Raw genomic sequence first — 19,655 nt, 5'->3', positions numbered from 1 at the left:
ACCGTCTATTAACAAGAAATTGTCAATAAAAGCGGTCTCAACTTTAGGATCTATTAACTAAACATTAAATATTATATAAGGCACACTCTAACACTGATATATCTTCTTCTTAAAGAACATTTTGAGAAGTTTCTAGAAGAACTGGATAACGTATATATCATTGCATAATCAATTGAATTCTCTTGCTAAAATGTTGAAATAGTACTAGATCAAATAAGACAAATAAAAAATAAAGAAATAGATACAGTTCATGCACCATTATTATAGTCTTTTCGTTATATAGCCAACCATCGGCTCGATACAATTTATTAAGAACTTTTTTATTTTTATCTTTCGTGTAATATGGTCACTATATCTTATAATAATATAAAAATCAAACATTATCTTGTTACTATGTCATCAAGAACGATGGAAAGCAATGAGAAAATAAGTTTTCCTAATCCTTCAGAATCTAATAAAATTATTTTTCTTTCTTTCGATTTCGTTGATGTAACGAAAAGTATACGTAAGAAATAACTGGTTAAATATAACAAATTTAGATTTACTACGGTTTATGTGCGGATTACGTACGATTTCGTGATTTATGTGCGGATCTTGAAAAACATTCAATTGCCAGGAAAGTTTATAAATTAAGTTATAATTATTCTGGCCTAATAATTCTGACCGAGGAAAGAACCTCGTCAACAATATTTTTCATCAATATACAATTGTAGCAATTGGAAGATTTCAATTATTTTTATACAGCTGATTTTCTAGAAATGTTTCGCATTGTGGATATTGCAGGTACTGTGAAAGCTAACAAAGAAAGAAATAAAGTTTGTAAACCGATTTTGAATTACTTTAGATGTGGATTTCTAATAACCATAGATAACTCGATAATAAGATCACATCGCGTATATGTATATTTATATAAACTTCTTTTTTCGTTCAATATGCTAAATCTGTCCCTGCTATACTCGTTACGTACAACAAAATATCCTGTTGAATTCTAGTATTCTCTCCTTTATCTGATCCTCTATCCTCTATTTAGATAGGAAAGCAAGAAATTGCTTTTAAAACATTGTTCTGAAAACACGTAAAAATACCTTTCTTGTATATTATTGATAGTGAACAAAATATGTAAATACATATCGAACACGTATAATACGCCTTTGTATACACTGTTTCCCAGGGCCATATTTTGGTCCTATCGAGATTAAAGAATTGTTACGTATAGAGTATCTTGTTCGATATAGCTATAAGCATTATAGCGGTTTATGCCATGTATTACGCTTACGTATACGTGTAGCAGTTCCACAATTTTCAGTGGCGATTGCAGATATAGCCTCCATTTTTGCCAGATATTTCTAGCATTACTTATGCCTCAGAGAAGAACAATCATTAAATTAAATATTTTCTTCTCTACACTGATTCCAGGACAGCATATACATATATCCATAGAATCGAACTATCTTCGTTGGTTGCGGATTTTTCCAGATTTTCAAATTATTCATGGCAGCATAAAAATAACCATGTTTAAAAGACTATTACATTGGATGCTATCACATAAAACTTTTAATTTCTATTGAATAATTCTTCTATTCGTTATATGTATATTTACATATATTCCATATGTTATTATATTTATATATTATATACATAATTTAGTTACTGTTATATACATAATATATATATACATACTATACTATATATTATACACATATTATATATACATATATTCTATACGTTATATATATTAATTGAGGTTTTTATTTACATTGAATTTGACAATCAGTAAATAAACTATAATAAAAGATCATGATCAGCAATTAAGATCGTATTTACAATGTAAAATATTGTGCAATTATTACATAGTTTGAATATATTTTGCATTTACATATTTTATGCACTTTGATATATAATATTTATATAAAAATCAGCAGCGCAATAGTGACAATTTTCAAAATATAAAATCGTTAATGTATTGTAGTGAAATTGAAATATAACCGGCGCAGAGACATTTGCGCAGCGTACAGGATTTGCTTATAGTCCAGAAGCGTAGCCAATGAACAAGCAGTACGAATCTGTCTTTATTAGGAACGGTATTGTTCGACAGTCTTTCATAATCAAGACATGGTAGTGTGAACATGCTAGGGAATAGTTACCTGTTTGAACGTTACAATTTTCGTGTTTAGCAAGTTTTTGAGCAATTGCTAAGAAGTTGTTAGTTGTTAGATAAAATATAAAATCTGGTTATTCGAAAGCTGACTTGCAATTTTCTATAAAAAGGATTTATTCAGAGGAAATATTTTATACTTGCAAATTTTAAGAATTACAAACTTCCTGTGAATTATTTTAATCTAATAACATTGTTCTGTCACTAGGATGGGCCATACGGCAGACAGATAAATTATTCCACATGTGGAAGTAAGTCGCAGAAACCAGTACAATTTTCTTATTTATTTTTCTTTTTTCTTATTTTTATTATATCTTTCGTCTCTAATGTACTACTTGCATTTACATATTTATATTCATGTAAGAATGATGTTATATGTATTTATGTTTTAGTTTCAATTAAATATATTGACTATAGCTTTTTATATAAAAGTTACATCGTTCTTCCCATTTTATATTCCGCTAAATAATGCTTTAATCAAAAATAATGCTTATTCAGAACTAAAAATAAAGTCGGTCATCAACAATGGTTGATGAACTAATAACAGAACTTAACGTATAATTATTTCTCTAATTGAATATTATGTTCTTATAAAATAATTATGTTTTTGTTAATATTAATTATTCCTCGAATCTCGTATTGTATTTATCTGATAGATAGTAATTTTTTACGAAATTTGTTTAAGAATCCTCCCCTGATCCACTTCGTGATACACAAAGAAGCTTCTGCCAGTAACACAATTCTTCATAAATTCTTTTCCATGCTGTTATGGTAAGTTTTTTCCTACTTCGTTTTTATTATCTACTATTACTGTATTATTTGTTATAATGTCCGCATCTTAATCGCAAAATGCGTTGTTTCATTTTTAGAAAGTGATACAGTATATTTATTCGTTATCTTTCCTATTTATTAATCAAAAATTATGAATGAGAAAGTGCAAACCTCAGTTCTCAGATTCTGTTGCAAGTCATTACAATTAGATATGGAAATGATTTAAATGATATACCGAGTCTGATATCTACGAAATCGACAAAAACTTTCAATTTTTATATGTATTTTATATGTAACTATTTACTATACACTGAAATTTATTATACATAGAAACCTAACCTCAATATTTAAAGAATGGCGAAACGATAAGCGGTAGAATATCTCACGTGAGATTGATGTTATCAGAAAAAGTTTAACAAAAATTGTTTAGTTCGAATGAAGACATCACATACGGTGCAAATTACTTTTTTGTAGATCCAGTAGTAGGGTTCCATTTCAACTTCATTCTTGCAAATGGAGCCATACTTTTTTTTAATACATTCATCGATTTATCTTTGTATTCCTTATGAAAAAATTAAAAAGATCTGTTAGTTCACTAGATATCTTAACTTGAATTCGTCGTATGAAAGCCAGGTAAGGATGCGAAACGGTTCTCTTGCGTTTATGTTGTCCGTGCCTTTCGTTTGTTTCAGCGTAAACACAATACCGCTTCCTGTCCTATGCTTATCTTTCATTCGACACATTAAACCTAAGATATAATCTAAACTAACGGTTTTTCGACATAAATAGGTTAATACCTTTTTATATGTTATGAAACGTTACGATATAGGTCACATCACTATTGTTTACAAAGCACGAGTTTCGACTGATTGGTAGGTTAAAAAAAAAGGACAATAACAAGACAGAACCGATTCGGAAGGACGAACCTTTCGTTTGCCTCCGAATCTCTCATTAAACAGGTCATATTGTAGGATGTCAACCTACTTTCCGCGGTGAACGTATGTAATACTGTTGATGAATATTGTTTTGGTATAGTTATTAACTATACTTACTGTTATGTATATTTATATTGTACTATAATGTGGCCTGAAATACGCCTGTTTTAATCCCCCCTTTAATATGAAATAATGTAAATAATTATGTAATTAGATACCTGTAGACATGAACGCACAAAAGATATATCGATGCTAACATTATTTCGTTCAACGGAATCATCGAACAACACAAACAATTCTTTTCCACATTATTTTCCGAGATAGGAAGGCGCAGTACCGTTTATAACGGAAACTACGAGGGTTGACTGACGCATCTCGTTATTTTCCATTTATAATTTGTACAAAATGAAATAGAATAATCACCGCGATGTGTGTATTATCGTCTGCTTATACTTTAATTCGTACAACCCGTGCCCACGTCTGCACGTTGCTTGAACGGACAGCACATCAAAATCAGCTTCGCGCTTAATGTTTTAAATGCCATTGTATGACCGTTATCGATATGATTTACGTATTTCACGCAATGTAATTTTTTTGAAAGCAAAAACATTTCAGTCACGGCGTCTACCCTCAACTTTTCTGCACTTTTCTCTCGAGGTTGACTGAACATTCATAAGTATCTGTTTCCGCCATTTTTATGTCCCCTTCAAGAGTTGCACTATTATATGCTGGTCGAATAGATTCTCCAATTTCAAACTATTCAGAAATGACTCCATAAGCTACTGGAAAAGAAGGAACTTCGACAATTTTGATCCCTTGGAAGTCACACGTGTATCACTGCAATGTTTGTATTTTCAATTGCGTATTATTTATGTGTAATCGAATATGACAACTTGCAGCTCTGTGAAAATATAACTTTTCTCATTATTGAAAAGTGTGCAAGATTGAATCCCCAAATATTAATATTGGGTAAGCGCTCTTTAGCGCATGAAACGGTGTTTTATTTGTTCTTGATTTCTACGATTTTTTCACCTTGCACAGCAACTGGCAGCAACTCAGTTCTATTCTTTCTATTCATTCTCTAATTAGGAGTTGTATTATTATGTGCTGGTCGAATAAATTTTCCAGCTTTAAACTATTCAGAAATGACTCCATAAGCTACTGGTAAAGAAGGAACTTCGACAATTTTGATCCCTTGGAACTCACACGTGTATCACTGCAATGCCTGTATCTTCAATTGCGCATTATTTATGTGTAATTGAATATGACAACTTGCAGCTCTGTGAAAATATAACTTTTCCCATTATTGAGAAGTGTGCAAGATTGAATCCCCAAATATTAATATTGGGTAAGCGCTTTTTGGCGCATGAAACGGTGTTTTATTTGTTCTTGATTTCTACGATTTTTTCACCTTGCACAGCAACTGGCAGCAACTCAGTCCTATTCGTTCTATTTGTTCTCTACTCAGGTGTTGGAGTGTTATGTGCTGGACGAATAGATTTTCCAATTTTAAACCATTCAGTAATGACTCCATAAGCTACTAATACAGAAGGAACTTCTGCAATTTTGTTCCCTTGGAAGTCACACATGTATCACTGCAATGTTTGTATTTTCAATTGCGTATTATTAATGTGTAATTGAATATGACAACTTGTAGCTCGGCGAAAATATAACTTTTCCCATTATTGAAAAGAGTGCAACATTGAATCCCCATATATTAATATAGGGTAAGCGCTTTTTGGCGCATGAAACGGTGTCTTGTTTGTCCTTGATTTCTACGATCTTTTCACCTTGCACAGCAACTGGCAGCAACTCAGTCCTATTCGTTCTATTTGTTCTCTACTCAGGTGTTGCAGTATTATGTGCTGGTCGAATAAATTTTCCAGCTTTAAACTATACAGAAATGACTCCATAAGCTACTGGTAAAGAAAGAACTTCGACAATTTTGATCCCTTGGAAGTCACACGTGTATCGCTGCAAAGTTTGTGTCTTCAATTGCGTATTATTTATGTGTAATTGAATATGACAACTTGTAGCTCGGGGAAAATATAACTTTTCCCATTATTGAAAAGTGTGCAACATTGAATCCCCAAATATTAATATAGGGTAAGCGCTTTTTGGCGCATAAAGCGGTGTTTTATTTGTTCTTGATTTCTACGATTTTTTCACCTTGCACAGTAACTGGCAGCAACTCAGTTCTATTCTTTCTATTCATTCTCTAATTAGGAGTTGTATTATTATGTACTGGTCGAATAAATTTTCCAGCTTTAAACTATTCAGAAATGACTCCATAAGCTACTGGTAAAGAAAGAACTTCGACAATTTTGATCCCTTGGAAGTCACACGTGTATCGCTGCAAAGTTTGTGTCTTCAATTGCGTATTGTTTATGTGTAATTGAATATGACAACTTGTAGCTCGGGGAAAATATAACTTTTCCCATTATTGAAAAGTGTGCAACATTCAATCCCCAAATATTAATATAGCGTAAGCGCTCTTTAGCGCATGAAACGGTGTTTTGTTTGTTCCTGATTTTTACAATTTTTGCAGCTTGCACAGCAACTGACAGCAACTCAGTTCTATTCTTTCTATTTGTTCTCTAATTAGGAGTCGTATTATTATGTGCTGGTCGAATAAATTTTCCAGCTTTAAACTATTCAGAAATGACTCCATAAGCTACTGGTAAAGAAGGAACTTCGACAATTTTGATCCCTTGGAAGTCACAGGTGTATCGCTGCAATGTTTGTATTTTCAATTGCGTATTATTTATGTGTAATTGAATATGACAACTTGTAGCTCGTGGAAAATATAACTTTTCCCATTATTGTAATGTGTGCAAGATTGAATCCCCAAATGTTAATATTGGGTAAGCGCTCTTTCATGCATGAAACGGTGTTTTATTTGTTCTTGATTTCTACGATTTTTTCACCTTGCACAGCAACTGGCAGCAACTCAGTTCTATTCTTTCTATTTGTTCTGTAATTAGGAGTCGTATTATTATGTGCTGGTCGAATAAATTTTCCAGCTTTAAGCTATTCAGAAATGACTCCATAAGGTACTGGTAAAGAAGGAACTTCGACAATTTCGATCCCTTGGAAGTCACACGTGTATCACTGCAATGTTTGTATTTTCAATTGCGCATTATTTATGTGTAATGAATATGACAACTTGTAGCTCGGGGAAAATATAACTTTTCCCATTATTGAAAAGTGTGCCACATTGAATCCCCAAATATTAATATAGGGTAAGCGCTCTTTAGCGCATGAAACGGTGTTTTGTTTGTTCCTGATTTTTACAATTTTTGCAGCTTGCACAGCAACTGACAGCAACTCAGTTCTATTCTTTCTATTTGTTCTCTACTCAGGTGGTGCAGTATTATGTGCTGGACGAATAGATTTTCCAATTTTAAACCATTCAGTAATGACTCCATAAGCTACTAATACAGAAGGAACTTCTGCAATTTTGTTCCCTTCTAAGTCACACGTGTATCGCTGCAATGTTTGTATCTTCAATTGCGTATTATTTATGTGTAATTGAATATGACAACTTGCAGCTCTGTGAAAATATAACTTTTCTCATTATTGAAAAGTGTGCAAGATTGAATCTCCAAATATTAATATTGGGTAAGCGCTTATTAGCGCATGAAACGGTGTATTGTTTGTTCCTGATTTCTACAATTTTTGCACTTTTTTTTTTTTTTTATCGTGGAGAAATCCTTATGGACACCCGCTGGCGGATAGTGTCGGACTCTTACCGACTAAAACTCCACGGTGGTCTGTCCTGACGCCTGGTTCGAGGTGCACCCGGGGTCTCTCCCGAATTACTACCGGTTACCCCCGGGCGTCTATCTCCCCTTTTCTCGAAGGGAGGCGTCCTGCTCTTCTTGGGCCGCTAGGGGGGACCACGCCCCCTGACGCCTCTTCGTGGTGCTTCACGCTCCTAAGGTGGCCGCGGCGGCGACGTTGGCGGCGTCGCGCCCCTGTGGCGTGTTATGTTCCTCTGTTGCTGCAACGTCCTGGACGGATCGCGCGCTCGTTCCCGGTTTCTTTCCGCCCGCTCCTTCGCCAGCATGACTTGCTCGCAGTAGGTGCGGACGACGACGAACTGCTGGCGCCCTCTGAGCATGGCCGCGACGACCGCTTCGGGGGCTAAGCTCTCGCCGATTTCGAGCTGTAGGACGCGCCGTGGTTCCGCCCACGCCGGACGAAACTCCAGCGTGTGTTGCGCCGTGTCCTCGTCTTCCTCACAGTGGTGGCAGATTGACGTCGCCTCTCGCCGAATCCTCAGCAGGTACTCGCCGAATACTCCGTGGCCGGTGATCACCTGCGTCATGCTGAAGGTCAGCGGCACTCCGCCTCGATCCCTCCAGGCTTCCCAGTTGGGAAGCACGGCGCGAACAGCCCGGTGCGGCCGCACGGCGTCGTCCTGGATCAGCTGAGAGCGCCATCGCTCCCATGTCTCCTTCTTCGCCTCCTCCCGGATGTTCAGAGCCAACTGGCTGGCGGTTCACCAGCAGGAGCCCCAGACCCGCTGCCGAATCGATGAGCATCCTTCCTCGAGAGTTGGTCCTGGGATTTCCCCATTGCGTCGAGTGGGCGTTGAAGTCCTCGAGGACGAGTACTTGGCGGGGAAGGCATCTTCCGACGCACTCGCCGACCCGATCCAGGAAGTCCCCGTACGCGGCCAGGTCGATGTTGGAGGAGACGTATACCGCCATCACCGCTACTCCCTGCCACTCGACCGCGACGAAGCCGCTGCCACCGTCCAGCAGGACGCTCGAGGCTGACGTCCACGTTATGGCCGCGGATCCATCCAGGTCCCCGACCCAGTTGGGCGAATCGGGAACGCGATGCGCTCGGCCACCGCCGCGAGGGCGACATCGTTCTCCCGGATGGTCTGGAAGAGCAGATCTTGCGCTCTTCTCGACCTACCGAGGTTGCATTGCAGGAGGCGCTTGAATTATGCGGTGACCTCCATGGCCTCCTCCCAGCCATCCGCCGCTGCTGGTTTGGCGGTGCTTCCCGGTGTCCCTTCCGCGGCTGCTGCTGTTGGTTGGCGGATCGGTCTCTTCCTCTTGACTTTCGGCGGGGCGCATGCCTCCCCGCCCATCCTGTGATTCGCGGGCGCCCCGAGCGACTCGCACAGGGGGCACTTGGGAGCAGAGGCGGGACAGCCTCTGGCGCGGTGTCCGCTCCCGCCGCACCTGTAGCACAGGTGCCCTCGGTCTTCGCTGGATACGCAGGTGGCGCGTACGTGCTCCAGTTCCAGGCACCTGAAGCACTGCAGCGGCCGCTTCGGGATGGCCCTTATCCTCGCGGTTGACCAGCCCAGGGCTATCTTCCCTGCCTGGGCCAGCTTGCGGGCTCCTGCCACCGGACACTTAATCCATGCCGACCCGAGGCCGCCTCTGGTGGCGCCGATCTCGCCCACCTGCACCTCCGCGCTGCCGCATCCTGCCGCCGAGGCCAGTGCTCTCTGCAGCTCCTCCTTCTTGACCGAGATGTCTATCCCGGTCACGCGTAGCTCCGCCATCCTGGTCGGCGTGGCGACTCTCACCGCCGTCGGGTCCAGCGCCTCGACCAGACGCGTCGCCAGCAGCGTCGCCTTTCCCCTGTCCCTGTCTCCAGGGACTTTGATGATAATGGCGCCCGTCATCGCCTTCTTCATCTCCACCCGCTCCACGCCGAGCTCCAAGAGCGGAACCTTCGCTCTGGCTGCTTCCAGGACGTCGGCGTACGACATCCTCGCTCCCTCGCTCAGCGTCAAGGTCACCGCGGATGTTCGCGGTGCGCGAGGGGGCGTGACCAGCTTGGGTGCCTGCGGTGGTCCTCTCTGCGTTGCGGGGGCGCTCGCTTTCGGCGCGCCTGTCGTCCTACCGGGCTGGGTCTGCTGCTGGCGTGCCAGCGTCGGTGGTGGCGCGGTCGCCCCTTTCCTCGCCGCCTCTTCTCCAGCGGCGACGGCTGTCTTCGTCCCGTTCGTCTTCTTCCTCCTCCTCCTCTTCTTCTTCGCCTCCACCAATTTCCACTCCCCACCCTCCTGCTCCCTCGGGAGCGACGTCGTTTGGGCGGCGCGGAGATCGGCGGAGCGGTCCTTGCTCGGACGTGCTTCGGGAGTGTGTTGCCGTCGTGTACCCCCGAAACGCTCCTCTATGGTTCTGAGAATAGAGGATCCTAGCTCTCGGACTACCGTCTCCAGGGCATCTAGTCGTGCCCTGTCGCTCCCGCCTTCCGGCGGAGGACGGTCGTACTCGGACAACGCGCCGGTGCACCGCGGGCACTCGTGAGCGCGAGCAGCCAATCTCCTCAGTTCTTGGCGGAGGGCTGCGTTTTCCTCCTCCAGCACGGACAGCCTCGTGTCTACGTTGTCGCTGTCCCGCGCTGGCCTCGTCCTCCTCGAGGATTCCGTCTTCCAGGCGGCGGTGATATAGCTCGCAGCGTCCTTCAGGGATCTGATGTACGTCCCCTTGAGGTTGGACGACGTCGTCGCAACCCGCATGTTCTCGGAGACGTGCATCATCAGGCCCGCGCTGACGTCCGCGGCCGAACTCGTCCTTATTTGCTTCGCTAACTCTTCGGACACGTCCGGGGTTGTGATTGCTATCCTCCTCTTCTTACCCTTGGACGCCGCTGAAGCCAGCGACGAGCGCGAGGCGATCGAGGCGACCGACTCCTCGTCGTCGGACCTCGCTCCCCCCTCGATCCCCCCGCCATCGGTGACGTGCCATCGTCCAACATGGCCGGTGCGAGAAAGACGCACTCCGACCTGTCCACGGTTCTCAGCGAACGTCTCGTCACCCTCCTCGGAGATTCCTCCGTAGTCTCCATCCTGTTGTCCTCCATCGCCTCGCCAGGCGCAGAAACACGTCCGGGGGCCTGGCGATCCACCCTCGAACGGCCGTGGTCGCGAGATAACGACGCAGTGGGGCCCACTTCACCACCCACGACTGCGCCGGTACTGGGGTATCCCTCCCCTGTACCGTAAACTTTGTTATTCGTATTCTCTCTGTCCATATTTATTTTTCTTAGTTCGCCGAGGTGGTGAACGAAGTCTCCGTCCTGGTGCCACTCACTCTTTCGCACCCTGCCCCGGTCAAAGCCGGTGCAGGGTGACAGGGAGCCCCGCGAGAAGGTGAGGTGAGTGGTCTTGACAGGCATGGGCCCACCAACTTCTCCGAAATTCTCCGCACCGGATCGGCGAACTGACTGGTGCCAAGGGCACCGAGCAGCCACTACCCTACTATAACAGAACATCAGATCCATCGGGGTTTCCCAGGGCATGGTCCTATGCCCCGGGAACCCATACCCGCCTCATGCTCCCCACAATTTTTGCACCTTGTACAGCAACTGACAGCAACACAAATATTTATCAACTACATGTATTCCAAGATTCAGCAATTTTTCCAGTTAAAAGTATTTCCCTTATCTGGTAGGGGGGTACTTCTATTACCCAGTTGGTCTCCTCGTGGTCGTTTGAACCCGTCTGTTACTGTTAGATACTTGATATGTACTCTGCGATACGCTGCGATGCTCTATATGTAGTGTATCGCTCGCGATCGCATTCGTTTATTTATACAGGTCGTGGGAGAGCCGGGAAATTCAAATTCGATGGTTGCATACAGCAGCGACATTGTTTTGCGCGGAGTATATTTGTTCACTTGCTGACTTGCAGCGACTTGCTTACAACGCTTAATATTCTGTCTAAATATCTGTTATGGAGCAGGAGCTCCTCCACGATGCCTCTCATATCCTTGAAGTATCGCGTAATTGTTACGGTTTGCTCCATCTTTTCTATATACCCGGCCTGTTCCCTTATATCGAGTATTGGCCGCAGCTCCTCCATCGTGTCTTTTTTGTCTCCATCAGCCGCCGTCTTGATTTCAGAGCTGTTTAATTTTCCTGACGTAACGCTAGTATTCCCGTTTTTAGGGGTTGTCGCCTCTGCCCCTCTCTCAGAATTCTGCGCTTTTGTTGCCTGCAGGCCCGCCTTTGCCTTTGTAGCCTGTGTCATATAGTGGTCGGGTCTTACCCAGCGATTCTCAAGCTTGTCCTTAATGCTGTTGAAGTACGCATAGGTCGTTCTTCCCTTGCTAGTGGTCTGCCAGCGTTCCTGCCACTTCTCTATTGCTTGCCTGGCGATTTCCTTTTCGCTGCTCGCGTCGTCTTGGCCTTTTTTCCATCGGTATTTCCTTGCTCGGGCTTCGATGAGGAGGTCGATCGGGATGGCTCCGGCGATGACCTGGAGGGCCTCTGTTGATGTTGTCCTGTAGGCCTTTGTCACTCGGAGGAGTGCCATCCTCTGCGATCTTATGAGTCTGCTCTTTGCTTTGCCTTTCAGCAGGTCGCTCCAGCCGGCTGCGGCGTATGTGGTTATAGGTTCGAACAGCCCTTTGTACAGGGTACGCATGGCCGCGTGTCCGAGTCCCCACTTTGCCTTGGCCACTCTCGCGAGGCTGTTGAATAATTTCTGGCACTTTTCCGTGGTCTCGTGTACATGCCTGTTTATTTTCAGGCCGCTTTCCAGATACACTCCCAGGTACTTGATCGCCTGTTTCATCTTTATGCTTCTGCCATCGATCTTGATGATCGGTGGTCTTTCCGCATCCAGCTTGCCCTTGACGAGTATCATCTCAGTTTTCTCCGCCGATAGCGAGAGTTTCTTCTTGGCGCACCAAGTAGCAACGCGCGTGACTATATTTTGTCCCTTCTCTTGCAGTTCGGTCCTCGCGTTTCCTGCGACCAGGATCACTATATCATCCGCGTACGCGACCGGTTCACACTCTGTCGCGCTTGTCGTAAGTTCGGCTAGCAGGTCGTCGAATATTAGGTTCCAAAAGCTTGGGCCCAGTACCGACCCCTGCGGGCATCCCTTCGTAACGGGCTTGCTGACGATGTCATTTTTCCCAGCGATTCGCACGGCTCTGTCCGAAAAGTAGCTCCTCGTCAGTCGATATAGATTGGCGGGGCAGTCTCTTCTCTTCAGCTCGTGCATCACGTTGGGCCACCACACGTTATCGAATGCTCCTGATATGTCGAGTGCGATTGCGAATACGTACTTTTCCGCGCTCATTCGCTCGACTATCTCGCGGAATTTTGTGATCGCGTCCACTGTAGATCTTCCGGGACGAAAGCCGTACTGCCTGTCCGAGGTTAAGACGTGGTCGTGGAATATAGTTGCCATCCCGGTAGCCATCAGCCTTTCCAGTAATTTGCCCACCATTGATAGTAGGCAAATCGGTCTGTAGGACTTCGGGCTACTTTTATCCCGTTCTGGTCCCTTCGGGATAGCGATGACGTTCCCCAGTTTCCAAATTTTCGGGAAGACTCCCCAGGTGAGGCAGCTGTTCATGATCTTGAGGTGTTCCTGATGGATTCCACCCCAGGCGCGTTGATTTACTTCGGCCTCGACTAGGTCGGGTCCAGGACATTTCCCCTTCGTTAGTCGCTTTACGGCGCCGCTGAGTTCCTCGTAGCGGAAATCTGGGGTGTCCTCGACATTCGGAGGGGTTGTACTTTCGCGTCTGATCGCTGTCTGCTCCGGCGTGTCCGTTTCTTCCTCGTCGTCGGGTAGTAGGGCGGACAGCATCGCCGCCGCAGTCGTTCGCCAGTTGGAGGTTTCCCCTTGTGGCGTCTGCAGAGTCGACACTATTTCTTCCCTTCTTAGCTTGCCCGTTGCCGTTCGGTAGGCTATGCCCCAGGGTTCTGCGTTGCCCTCCTTTGTTACGAAGTCTCTCCAGCTGCGTATCTTGGCCTTGGTGATTGCCTTTACGTACTCCATTCTAATTTCTCTATACCGCAGCTTCTCCTGCTCCCTCGTTGCGGGGTCCCTGGTCCCCTGGTATTTCCTCCTTGCCCGGTAGACTCCCCTCTTTGCTCGTGTGAGCTCAGGCGTCCACCACGGCACCGATCTGTGGTACCATTTCTTCCTCGGAATGGCAGCATCGCAGGCTCTTATGAGGACTTCCTGCATCTGCTCGGCCATTCGTTCAACCTCGTTCGGCTGCCGGGGGGTTGTCTCTCGGAGTGTCTCCTTCTCCTCTATGATCACTCTTTGAAAAACCTCCCAGTTGGCGTGCCGAGTGTTGTATCTTCTCTCCTGAAGCTGCGGCGGAGTACTCCCTTCGTTAAAATCAAGACGCGTCTCCAGTATTCTGTGATCGCTGGAGGTTCCGTCCTCGTGTACTCTCCATTCCTTCACGAGCGGTATAGCTTTCGGAGTCGCCATAGTCACGTCTATGTTCGATCGCCCTCGCGTTGTTTCGAATGTGTGAGCCTGTCCCGGTTGGTTGAGGATGTGGAGGTTATATTGTGCGATGATAGCCTGCAAGGCCTCACCTCTGTCGTCGATGGCCTTACTGCACCACAGCGGTGATTTGGCGTTGGAGTCCAGGCCAATGATGGCCTTCTTCCCTCTAAGCCTGTTCAGTACCTTGTCTAATTGCTCGAGGCCGACTTCGATATTCTCGGTCGGCGGAAAGTACTGGCTGACGAAGTATATCTCCGTCTCTCCATCGCCCACTTGTACACAAACGCAGTGCGTTGTGCATAGTCCGGCGATTTCGAGCGGCGTTAGCTCCTTCGACTTGACTCCTACTGCTGCCATTGGTGGGTCGCACTTCGATCCTCGACAGGCGATCGAAATTCCTGTTCCAAGTCCGGGTATTTTCCCGTCGATGCTGTATGGCTCTTGCATTAGCAAGATTTCATCGCCATCAGCTTCCATCTGCGTCCTGATTTCGTGGGGGACGGTTTTGGACCGCTGCATATTATGCTGCAGGATCCTTATACCCCTTCTACTCCCATGTCCTCTTCCATTCTTGCTCGGGGCTTTATTCATACGTGGTACGAGAAATGCTTATTTCCAACGCCTTCTTGTACATAGGGCAGTCTAGATTAGAGGCCGCATGATCGCCTTTTTTCCCTGCCTTCTTGCAGTTGACGCAGCCGGCGTTCTTGTTTTTGTTTGTGCACTCTTTCGTGCTATGTCCGCTTTCTGCGCAGTGTGCGCAGATTTCGTAGCCCAAGCGGCAGTATTTTGCCACGTGCCCATAGCCTTGGCACTTGTAACAGCGGCTGACGGCTATGTAATCCTGAACCCGGCAAGCGTTCCACGAGATGAATATCTTGCCGGTTAGTAATTTATCTCTTACCTGAGGGGGGGGGGGGGGTACTTCCAGTACCCAGTTAGTTTCCTGGGAGTCCTTGCGGCCTGTTCTGAAGCAGAATTTAATGGCTCCGACGTCTTCATCTGTCAGTCTCTCCTGGTTCTGCTTCTTGATGCAGCCCGTTATTTCCTTCTCCGGCATTTCCCGTGGAACATCGTATAATATTACCCGGGGCAACCTCCTCTGCGGCGTGCTGGTTTTTAAGCCGGCCTCCTTTAACTTGGCGTTCTCCGTGAACGCTTTTAGGCCTTCGGGGTTCGCCGTTTCCACGACTAGTCCGTTTCCGCTGATCATCTTCACTGCGGTGATCTGGATACCCCTTTTACGTGCGTTCACCAGCGTGAAGACTGCCTCCCGTGCTTCCTCGCTCGTTTTTATCTCAGATTCTGACGACTCCGGTCGTATTATCACCGCATTTGTAGGTGGGTTGACCGCGATTTGTCCCACCATACTGTTCTTCATCTTTACCTTTTCCGCATAGGAGGGCTGCTTTGGCTCCATCCTTGTTTTGACTGCCGTTTCAAGCCGCTTGCTAGTTTGTAGCGTCTTGTTGACGGCACTCAGTATCGCCATTTCTTTCTTCTCCGCGCCGGTGCTCTGGTCCAACTTCCCGGTGAGGTAGCTATTGTGGAGTAGGAGTTCTTCCACTATTCCTCTCATATCTCGGAAATACCGCATGATAGTTGCTGTTTGCTCTTTGTTAACCTTCTTGTTTGGGTCCAAACAGAAGGCTAATACGCCCTTCTCTATTTCCCCTGCCTGTGCTCTTAGATCGGGCACAGTGCGGGGTTCGTCTGCTGCTGCAGGCGATTGCTGCTGCTTCGCCTCTTCCCCTTTTTCTTTCTCCTCTGTTCCCTTTCTTTTCTCCTGCACCGGGCTTTTCCCCTCCACCTTTTGCGTTTTCAGTGGTTGGAGAACCACTCTTGCTTTTGTAGCAGTTGGGAATTGACCCTTCGTAGCCATTCTGATCCTTTTTCTTTTCCTTTTCCCTCTTTTAACCTTTTTCCCCCGGAATGTCGGCGCTTTCGCTACCGCCGCCTTCGGTAAGTCCCACCGTCGGTGAGTTATCCCACCGTTGGTTACCTGTCTCACCGTCGGTAACTTGTCCCGGCGTCGGTAATTTGTCCCACCGTCGGTAACTTATTCCACCGTCGGTAACGTAGATATACGCGGCTAAGTCCCAGCGGCGTATTGTTTTCCGCGCACAGACACTAAGTCCGATGGCGTAACGGCGGCACTAGTCACGCACTTGTACTTGCACTGCACTATTATTTCCTTCACGCGCGGGCACCAAGTCCAGCTGCTTTGGTCAGAGACAGCCAGCCCTGGGATTCTCCAGACGGTATTAACCCTTTTGCTACGGCGATTCGGTCAGCCGTAGCACCGCCACTAAAGTGGACCCCGCGCCGAAAGTGTACACATTGCGCGTGGACAGTTTACCTTTGAAGAAAAGGGACTTTTCTTTAAAACAATGTACTCATAATTTCTATATAAAAGATATAAACTTATTTAATGGGTATAAATTTGATCCACTTTTATTTGATTTAAAATTTGATCTATTAATTTCAGTTGAAATTTCGCATTTGATATTGTTTTGTTGATTTTCAATTTGTACAGACAATATGAATTCCATAAACACGTATCAATCATATGGAAATATTTTTTGTACCATTTCGTTGTTTTGCGAGTAGAATTTATAGTGCTGATGAACATGTCTACAGCAGCCATCAATTTATTATAGCCGTGTATATAAGATGGTTCCTGTAACATTTCTTGTGCACTGTAGTGTTTTGCTATATCCATGAATTCTTCTGTATGTATTATTGATATTATGAAAATCTCTTTTTTATCGTGCCATTTTATGGCTAATATATTTGCAGACGAGCGAAAGCATGCTTCTCCTTTTTGTAATTTTTCATTCATTTCTGGTATTCCTTTTCTCCTCTTTTTTACGGTGCCACACGCATTTGTAAAATTTTTGTGTAAATGTACCGATTGTCGACGTAAAGGGAGTGACCTTTATCTAAATATGATTCTAGGTGGGGCATTACAATATTTCCTAATTTACTGCAGTCTTTATGTTCGGACGCTATAGTACTACCAGCCTCCGTATAAATAATAAAGTCTCGAATGTAACCCGTCTTGCAGTCACAAAGAACAAAAGATTTTATCGCGTCACATCGTACATGCCGGATATAGCCGGCGTTAGGAGCAAGAGTGTTAATATAACCTATTAACGAAGCTGATCGGTAGTTTCGTTTTGTACATTGTTTGTACATAATTTGTAAACTAACGATCGCCAGTTATATATATAGGAAAAAATTGTCCACGACGTTGCCTTACAACATATTTCAACATCATCCAAATCGTAGAGAAATTAGCTTTCAGACAAGTTGCCCAAAATGGTGATTATTCTTAAAATTTCCAGCAATTCCCGTGCTAAACCACTAGTATCCTTACATCTCTATATTAATACAAATATCAAACAACTAACAAATGCTATCTCCTTCGCAAGGATCCATCACACTGCATATAACGAATTGTAGGTGTTCTCAGTAGCATATAAAAATGCATTATAGTTGCAGTCGTAAATTATTTATCATGGTTTATGCATGGTTTTATTGAAATATTAATCCTGAAGAGGAAAATATATGGTGCATTCTCTCACGTTGAATTCATTTTAAAGAATGATATAAGTAATGATTTGGATCAGATAAATCTCCATCAAAGTTGATCGACGATTAGATGTACTTTGCCTCTATGATTCTTCGCTATTTCTAACATAAACAGGTCAATTCATGGCATTCTCACCGCGTCCTACAGACACAAGGAATTTAAAAGCTATGTGTAATTTGTATATAGTAAATAAAATTATATAAAATATTTGTATTGGTATGTGAAATAGCTCGAACGATACAGCCCCATGCAATGCCTCGGACATCTCCGTTTGAAATGCCTGAGCTGATCCATCTGGCTCGTTGTGACATTGAACCAAATCGGACAGGCATAAATCAGGATAGGATTATTGCCAGCAATTTGTACAAAAGAAGACTACACTTTGCGCAGAAATGTTTTGAGAAGAACGAACCATTATTTCCTATAAAAGTCTTTTCTGATTTATTTTACGTTTGTATCTTAATGTGCTGTGTAATCTGTAATTTGCAATACAAATATATATCGGGATGTTTGACCATTTTCTTATGCCGAACGGATAGGGGCTATTGCCGGTGATAAGAAACCAGCGAGAATGTCGAGTCACATCACGGTTAAAATTTAAATGTCTAGACATGCACAGTCCGAAAGGGATAGATTCGCACTTTCTAGTATTTATACGGAACTTTCAGTTACCACAGTAAACCATAAGGCGATCGAGAACTTCCTGTAGCTTGGAAATTAATTTTGGACGAATACATTTCCGTCGCGTAAATCAGGAGACCATTAAAGTTGCTATTGAGACGGAACAGGCTCAAATTACGAATAAAATACAAATTAACCAGGTTGGAGGTGTTGAACGTTCCCTGTTACAGCCCGTCATTCACTCCGAAGACGACATTCAAGCTTGCCATCCAATGAGACAACTTTCAGAGATTCTGGACCAAATCACCCGAATTAGATGTTTAAGGAAACCGTATCTTATCAGCTTTTACAGCAAGCCGCTCGATCCAAACATGTCAAAATTTCCAGGTCTATGAGTAGAGTTTTGCTACCAGCGGACGTCTGACACGAATATTATTGTTGCGTGGACCTTACTGTATTTGAGCCGGAAGCCAAATTGTTGATCGGCAGGAATGGAAGCCTCTCTACAATGAAACAGTATGAGTCTCTGTATCGCCCTCTCAAAGACCTTACTAATGGATACTCTGCAAACAGCAAACTCATTGATCTGTACCTGGTTGGATTAGGTTTGTTCATACCCTCTCCCAGCAAGGGAATCACATTCCCCATCTTCCATATCTTGGGAAAATACGCACGTTCAAAATTTCATTAAAGACCAAGGTGAAGAAGAATGTGTATCTTTGCGGGAGCTATATCGATACTGCGTTGAAGATATCGAAGCCTTATAATCTTTTCCCATTCAGAAACTTAAATTGAATCGTTAATGAATCTACCGATGTGAAATAATTCTCTGAGACATCTGAGCCGCAGCGGTTACCAACCCTTTTTCCTCGGGTGAAACTACAGACTTTGTTCCAGTGGCCCCTACTCAACGAAAAATTGAATTTTCAAGATTATGAAATTTGGGATCTGAGAATATCATCACACACATTTCGGCGCACACTCTCAAAATTTGTTCCCAGTAGTCTTGTGGGATTCACGAAGCTTACCACGCGGTAGAAAGGAGACCAGACAAAGAATGTTTCGGCTACATACAAGTAACAAGTGATTTTGTAACAAGTGATAAAAGTTTAACAAGTTTAAAGTGATGAAATAGCACGCGAGCACAATAGTAATTAAATACCTGTACAAAGAACAGTTTATAACTTGAAAGGAAGTCACGGCACACGATCGTGAATAACGGAAACACGAGTTGCGTACACGTTTATTCTTGGCATGTCATATAATAAGTTCAGGGGAGCCGGCGGCATCGGAGTCCTCACTATCTCGACTTATTTGTCGGCTTGTTACCAGTAACGA

General features: G+C 44.2%; 1 protein-coding gene and 1 long non-coding RNA gene across 3 annotated transcripts; one reads left to right on the top strand and one right to left on the bottom strand.

Annotated features, from left to right (window-relative positions):
• The first annotated feature begins 2,705 nt into the window (after positions 1–2,705).
• On the top strand, positions 2,706–3,849 carry LOC117213322. Of its 2 annotated transcripts, XR_004488627.1 has the most exons (3): positions 2,706–2,926; positions 3,619–3,715; positions 3,780–3,849. It is a non-coding gene; the product is annotated as an uncharacterized LOC117213322 (long non-coding RNA). The 2 variants fall into 2 exon arrangements; XR_004488628.1 differs by lacking the exon at positions 3,780–3,849 and having other exon boundaries at positions 3,619–3,720.
• A 4,969-nt stretch (positions 3,850–8,818) lies between these two features.
• Positions 8,819–10,354, bottom strand: LOC117213324. The gene has a single exon (XM_033458684.1). It carries the CDS (start codon positions 10,352–10,354, stop codon positions 8,819–8,821), a length of 1,536 nt encoding a protein of 511 aa, XP_033314575.1.
• Between the last annotated feature and the right edge of the window lie 9,301 nt (positions 10,355–19,655).

Source organism: Bombus bifarius, unplaced genomic scaffold, assembly GCF_011952205.1.
Source record: "Bombus bifarius isolate JDL3187 unplaced genomic scaffold, Bbif_JDL3187 scf7180000008683, whole genome shotgun sequence".
Lineage (NCBI taxonomy): Eukaryota > Metazoa > Arthropoda > Insecta > Hymenoptera > Apidae > Bombus > Bombus bifarius.
Note: the sequence above shows the minus strand (reverse complement) of the source record. Positions and strands in the feature narration are given on the sequence as shown.

Excerpts from the sequence above, each read along its gene's own strand:
- LOC117213324 (XM_033458684.1), bottom strand. The coding sequence starts at position 10,354 with ATGCGGGTTGCGACGACGTCGTCCAACCTCAAGGGGACGTACATCAGA.